At 33.9% G+C, this 7,068-nt stretch overlaps 1 protein-coding gene and 1 long non-coding RNA gene across 2 annotated transcripts; one reads left to right on the plus strand and one right to left on the minus strand.

Annotated features, from left to right (window-relative positions):
- Positions 1-1,997: 1,997 nt before the first annotated feature.
- Positions 1,998-3,486, minus strand: LOC146907520 (F-box/kelch-repeat protein At3g23880-like). Its single transcript, XM_085727245.1, has one exon. The coding sequence runs from the start codon at positions 3,195-3,197 to the stop codon at positions 1,998-2,000; it is 1,200 nt and encodes a 399-aa protein (XP_085583371.1). The 5' UTR covers positions 3,198-3,486.
- A 960-nt stretch (positions 3,487-4,446) lies between these two features.
- On the plus strand, positions 4,447-6,026 carry LOC146907521 (uncharacterized). The gene is made up of 3 exons (XR_015019811.1): positions 4,447-5,139; positions 5,248-5,408; positions 5,510-6,026. It is a non-coding gene; the product is annotated as an uncharacterized LOC146907521 (long non-coding RNA).
- Positions 6,027-7,068: the final 1,042 nt, after the last annotated feature.

Consider the following 7,068-nt stretch of genomic DNA (forward strand, 5'->3'; position numbering starts at 1 on the left):
AACAATAAACAAACTTAGATCTAAGTTTGAAGCAACACAACTAACATGACCAAAACAACCAAGATAAGAAAGAAGAGGAAAGGCAACACACAAATATATGTTTACACAATTTGGACAAACTTATCCTGCATCTAGGGAGAGAGAGAGCTGCTCACCAATCAATCTACTATGAAATGAGTCCTATTTTTCATGTCACCGAAACCCACAAGGAATCCTAAGAGAAAACAATAAAGAAAACTTCTTGATCCTTTCTATAATGAGTTCTCACAACCCAAAGTGTTTGTGAAGTGTTTCCCAACCCAAGAACTTTTATCTAATTCAAACGCATCACATTAGTACCGACATGTACTTTAATAACCCGGTTGAAGAAGAAGGATCTAAATATAGGAAAGAAACAAGCAATTTTGTGCAGCTACAGAAATATCATTCAGACAACTTTGTGCAGCTATAGAAATATTCTATATCATACTCAAACTACACAGGGATGTGGGGATTTCCACTTGCCTTTACACAAACAAGTTTATAATTGAAAAACAACACAGTTACAATGCAATAAGTAACTACAAAATACAATTGTTTCCAAAGAAAGTCTAAATGAACTTCAAGATGGCCATTGATGTCTTAACTAGAACAGATACTATGGCTGAAGGGAATATAGCTCCAATAACCCTCTTTCATCCGACCAACATGACATGTACCATCAATAACGCTGAATTTGCTCGGAGTTGAGGTTCTAGATCTACAATTCAAAAAGGTTTCCCATTAGACAGGAGAGTGAAGCAATAGAACACATCGAAAGAACAAAGACACAAGAAAGCAAATGCCTACTTCTCAATAGTAAAGTCATATTTGTTATTAAAAATATAAAGAAATTAGTTTCTATCTACCATAATGCAATAATACAAGTCTAAACCGTGGGTGACACAAAGGTATATAAATAAAATAAGTCTCACTTCCAAAAACATTGGGTGTAATCACTGTCAGACCAAGAAGAAGTTCAATATTTATTGATTTGCAAAAACATTACTATACACTTAAAATATACATAGATAAATGAGTTCTAAACATGGATAGGATCAGTCTATTAATTCAGCATATCTATGACAAAGTTTTGGAATAAATTTAAGTTCATTGAAAGAATTTACTTAAATTCAAAAGTTTATTGCATTGAAAGCAAATTTATCAGCAAGACTAATATCTTCTAGGATGTTGTTATCATTTGCTACTATATCACAATGCAATTATTTGCTATTATATCACAACAGTGGACCACAACAACTTGATCAGAGTTATGGAATCTACAAAAGTTATAGTTATGGTGCTTAATCTCTAGATAGCCTCCATGAATTGAATTGGAATAAGCCTATTGTTTAAACTAGTTTACCCTTTCAGTTTTTGGAATAAACAGACCTTCTTTTTATTCTCCAAATCAAAGAGTCCAGATGTTTTCTATTATATCATCACTATTCCTTAGACCTTTCAGTTTACCCTTTCAGTTTTTGGAATAAACATAACCTTTGGTAGTGCATGTTTTCACTTCCTTAGACCTTATAACAGTAACTAATTAAAATTTTAAAAGGCCAAAAGATTTCACCAGTAACAAAGCTTTGGCTACACTGATTTTGACTCTTGCACTATCCCATCACGGCAAAACATGCATTTATGAGAAGATAAATAGACTTCTGTGTGGCCTCACACAAGACCAAAGAGCTTGGTTTGAAAGATTCCAATCTTTAGTTACTCAATTTTGTTTAAACAGATATTTTACGTATCAATTAATTTTCATTTCAGAAGAAAGATACATAGTTTCATAACTCACTGACCTTAACCTGATAAAACTAAACCCCTAACCAGAATGTTCTAACCGCATGAAATAAATTACTCTAACTTAAAGGAATTAGCAAAAACATTATATGCTTTAAATATACATACATATTACATAACTGAGATCTTAATATGATAATAGGGTTTTGATGTAAAGCCAGAAGAACTTACTTTCAAGAAGTTGAAACCAAGCTTTCGACATAATCTTTCATTGGGAACCAACGTATCCTTTTGTTAAACGTAGTTTTCTTTGCTTTGTTTGTTCTCAGGTTATAAAGAATCGCTCGGTCTTGAACAATGTCTGCCAATACCATTGTTTCACCATTCTCAGAGAGATGCAATGGTTTTAATATTAAAAGCCGGCTACCAGCATATTCATAATTCGTATGAATATTGTGATAGCTAACTTTGTGGAATTGAGTCCAAGAATTTTCATTTCCAAATTCTGTCATCTTCCATATAACCAAATCGGTCTTCTTGAAATCATGATACAAACACAAGGAGTCTTTCAATACACAAATACTCGGCGCTGCTCCACTATTATCGTAACCTTGAGGGGGCAGAAGCTGTGTGTATTTCTCCCTACCAATATCAAAGGAAAGAATCACAAATTCGCCACTAGTGTCATTCCACCATTCACTCTTATTGGCCAACCAATTAACCGTACAATTCAAATGTACACCATCAAACCCCTTCCGTTTGCACACTTCAAGAGGAACTACCGGAAAATTTGGAGTAGTTCTCCAAACATTATTTGCCAAACTAAAGACTCTCACTGTGGTTTTCGTATGAGGATTCCTATCACCACTGGGACTTAATTCCAGAACCTTATAATTGTCGGTTGATTTATCATAAACAAACACGAACTTACAGAATATCACACTAGATTTATAGTTATACCCTAATTTATCAGATATTTTTCTGGTAGCGGGGTTCCAAAAACGTAACCAAATATTTTTATAATCAAGAGTCTCGTCATAAGAAAAACCTAGCAAGCAAACCAATCCATTACAGGAACCAACAATTTCGTCACAATCCTTGTCCTTCAAATGGTAGTAAGGATCCTTAGGAACTGTGATCCAATTGTTTTGCAGTACACGACTAACAGGGAAATGTAGGAAATTGTAATTGTAATCAGCATGCGGCTCACCACGGTACCAGAAGTAAGGGTTTCGTTTAGAACGACGAAGGTGCATTTTGACGAATTTGGGATCGGAGATTATAGTGTTCCAAGTATGACTTACAGACTTCATCAGCATCAGAGATTTGACAGGAAGCCATGATAGGATTTCGAGGATAAGCTCGTCGGAGAGGAACGGCGATGGATTGGATCGAGGTCGGAGACGCCGTGAATTGGGTGGATTCGTATTCATCAGTGTCACGGCGGTGGCTACAGAATTCGAAGAAGTGTGTGAAATGAATGAGGGGTTTTAGTTATTTTTATGACATGATACAAGAATCTTTAAAAAAAAAGACATAATACAAAAAACTTAAGACATTCCTTTTTTTTTTTTGACAAAAAATTTATGACATTCTTATCACCTATTCAATTTTTTTTTTTAGGAATATCACCTATTCAAATAATTAAAAATCAATTTCTATAAAAGCAAATTAATCATTTCAATATTTTTTCTTTTTATTCTTTTTTGACCAATTTTTATTTTTTTGTTCTTTATCATTTCTCTTCTCTTTTTTACTTTTAAAATTATTATTATTTTATCTGTTTCTACTACTCTTCTCTTCTTAATTCTAAAATTTTATTTTCAGTACTCCTACTCTCTCTAACTTTTTAATTTTTTTTCTTTTCATTAATTATGTTATTTTACATTTCAGATTTAAAGTTTCTCTCTTTTTTTGTCATTTGGAGTTGATTGTTGTTGTTCTTGTTGGTGAATAAAATAAAATATAGAATGAAAAAATGATGATGAAGATAATGATTTTGGGTTGTTTTTAATTTCATTTTCTCGATTTTTTATAGGTTTGTCTGAATTTTAAGATGAAAGTACGAAGTTGATGTTGAAGATGAAGAGGAGGTGGAAGGAAGAAGATGAAAAAAGCAAAAAAAAAAAAAAAAAATCCCATTTAAGATATTCTATTTTTTTTTTGAGAAAAAAAATTAAGACATTCTTATCACCTACTCAAATCATTAAAAATCAATTCCTTATAGGGGAAAATTAACAATTTCAATTTTTTTCATTTTATTATTTTTTGACCAGTTTTAATATTTTAATATACATTGTATTATAAATTAATTTTTATTTTATTATTATTTTTTAAAAGAATACGTTAACAAATATAAGATTAAGAAATAGTTAAAATAATATTTCACTTTTTCAAATAAGAAGGAAATCAAGTATTTACTGCTTTTGAATGACACTTAACAATATTACATTTTTATAGTTTAATTTGTTTAAATGTGTAACTGAAAGTAAAAAGTGACATAAAAATTTGTTGGAACATTGGTGTGAAATTGGATGAAAGGATCCTTACGAACTGTGATCCATTGGTTTTGCAGTACACGACTATCGAGGAAGTGTAAGAAATTGTATATTGTAATCATTGTGTGGGTCTTGAAGGTACCGGAAGTAAGGGTGTCGTGCAGATCGAAAAAGGTGCATTTTCACTACAAGAAAATCAGCAAATTGCGACACTACATCTGCGACCCCTACCTTGTAACTGCCTCAAAGTGCACATTTGCAACGGTTGTTGCGACTGTTTGGGTGAACTGTCGCAGCTTTCTTTGTTAAATTAGATTGCGACTGTTTGGGTGAACTGTCGCAGTTTCTTTGTCAAATTAGATTGCGACTGTTTGGGTGAACTGTCGCAGTTTCTTTGTTAAATTAGAGAGCGCGCGTTACAATTTCATTCCCCGCTTGTACACTTTCCCCAAATTTTCATTCCCCGCTTCTCACTTCCCCAAAACCCCCAAATCTCCATCTCACTCTCAAATTTTTCATCTCACTCTCAATCGTTATGCCTTCTCACTCCCAAAACCTAACCTAACCTAGCTCTCACACTTGCTCAAGATTCAGATTCTTCTCACTCACAAAACCTAACCGCTTTGAATCGGTTCAATTGATGCTACAATCGGTCACAATGAGGGGTTCGCTGGTGGAGGTTGGATAAGAGTCACAGTATACACCGCCGTGTGTCTCCTTTGTCGACTCCGACAAAACTCGTCCGAGCACCATCGCAGGTTACCTCAACTGCGAAACAACACATGCCCCTTTACCATTTTCGATCTTTGTCGTGAATCAACCGATCAAAACGGAACAACAAGAACTTGTTTTGGTTCCCTTTCTGCAACTCGTTCGGGTATTTTCGAACTTTAATTTTCTTGTTCCGATTTACATTTGTTCATGTCATTTTCCCCTAATATAATATTTCTGAATCAAAAATAAAATTTGAAATTCTGAATTGCAGAAAACGGTGCGTTGCTATGGACCCATCTATAGTGAAGCTTCTCGAAGACGACGAAGATGAAACTATGCATTCAGGCGCAGATGTCGAAGCCTTCCAAGCTGCTTTGAATCGAGACATTGGCGGAGATGCTTCTAATTCTCACCTTTCTGATTCTGACGCAGGTATTCATTATTTTAAATTTTTCTGTTTGCTCGATAAATTCTTAATCACATTCATACATAGTGGTATCATGATTGCTTCATTTTTTTTTTATTTTTTTAAGGAAGCAATAATTCATTCAGTCAATCATTACCAACGTGGCCAACTTCGACGAGTGCAATTTTGCCATAATATTTTATGGTTAAAAGTGATGTAAACGTAGTAAAAGTGCTATCTAATGTGTATTTCAACTAGATGTATTTTCATTACGAGATGTAAGGGGGAAATTAATCTCCCTGTCAATCTGAAAAGATGTGTTAACCACCTTAGAAGTAATGTAGTTATCAAACTCAGCCTCTTTTGGTAAGACTAGATTATTATAGTCTTTCTAAAACGACCATATAAAAACTCCAAAATACGTAGGCTAATAAGTGGTAGTTACTCCAATGTTATTTTATCATTCAAGCCAAGCATGTAAGACGAGGTTAAAGAATTTAGCTTAATTGTCTTATGTGATGAATTTGTTCCAATAATGTTGAACATACTTACAATCTCAAAGCATATATATAATGTAAGATTTAGAAGATTGTCATAGTGTTGTCATTTTTGTGAAAGATAAATTATTAGCTTTTCCGTCTAGATAATTTCTCACACATTTTATCAAGATTGTGTGTTTTTTTGGCGTTTTATGGTGCTTTTGGGGCTGTTACTGGCAGCTGAGTGCTGCTGCTGTTATGCAGCAGTTCTGTGCCCAGTATTGGTGTTTTTAGGCAATTTTTTTTTGTCTATAACAGCCCCTGCTGGGCGCTGTTTTAGCTGGCCAGGGCCGTAGGTGTTTTTGGTGGTGTTGCCTAGCTTTAGTCGTGAATGCTGTCCGGTTTTGGATCGCTGAGATGCACTTAGTTCGCTAGGAGGAAAAAGAGTACAAATAGGCACCATAAATTCAAAGTTGTTTGTTGATTGTATGGATGAATCCTTAGCTTGTTCCTGAATTTGATTTAACACCAGGGAATTATATAAGGTTTACTAGTGATTGGTTTTGCTTCGTAATTTTATAAATATAGATATCAGTCTCTAATACTAAAGTCATTCATGTGTGTGGCTGTCAATTACTTAAGGGCCTAATATATGTATATTATAATGTCAATTCTGTTGTGATTGTTGCTTCCGATTGACTTGCTTATCCAAAAGGGTATCACATAATGCTTTTGATTTTGGATCTGTTGCATTTTTCTGTGAAATTTTGGTTTTTGATCATACCCTTTTGGTATTTGTTGCTACTATTTGGTGCTCTAAAGGTGTGTTTATGCGTCGTTAATTTGTGGTTAGACCAGACAACTTGATTAACATGGAACTGATTTCGTTAAACACTCACATGTTGTTGAATAATTTGTCAAGATTTTCGTATGGTAGTATTGAAAAATTGTCGATTTTATGATGACTAGAATAACTAATATGTGAGCACCATGATTCCAGGATGAAATGAAGCAACTAGCAAAAAGTGAGAGGCTAGCAGTTAATGTGTCAAATGCAGTTAACTTGGTACTATTTTCTTTATGAACTAAGTGGTTCCTAGTGATCTCTAACAGGGTGAAGAGTAATAGCATTCTACTTTGTGAAATATTTTGCACTGCTTATTCAACTTTCGGTATCTTTTTCTTCGGTTCTTTTACTGAACTTATT

Source organism: Medicago sativa, chromosome 7 (assembly GCF_051527215.1).
Source record: "Medicago sativa cultivar Bolivia chromosome 7, Bolivia_mono, whole genome shotgun sequence".
In the NCBI taxonomy this organism is placed as follows: Eukaryota; Viridiplantae; Streptophyta; class Magnoliopsida; order Fabales; family Fabaceae; genus Medicago; species Medicago sativa.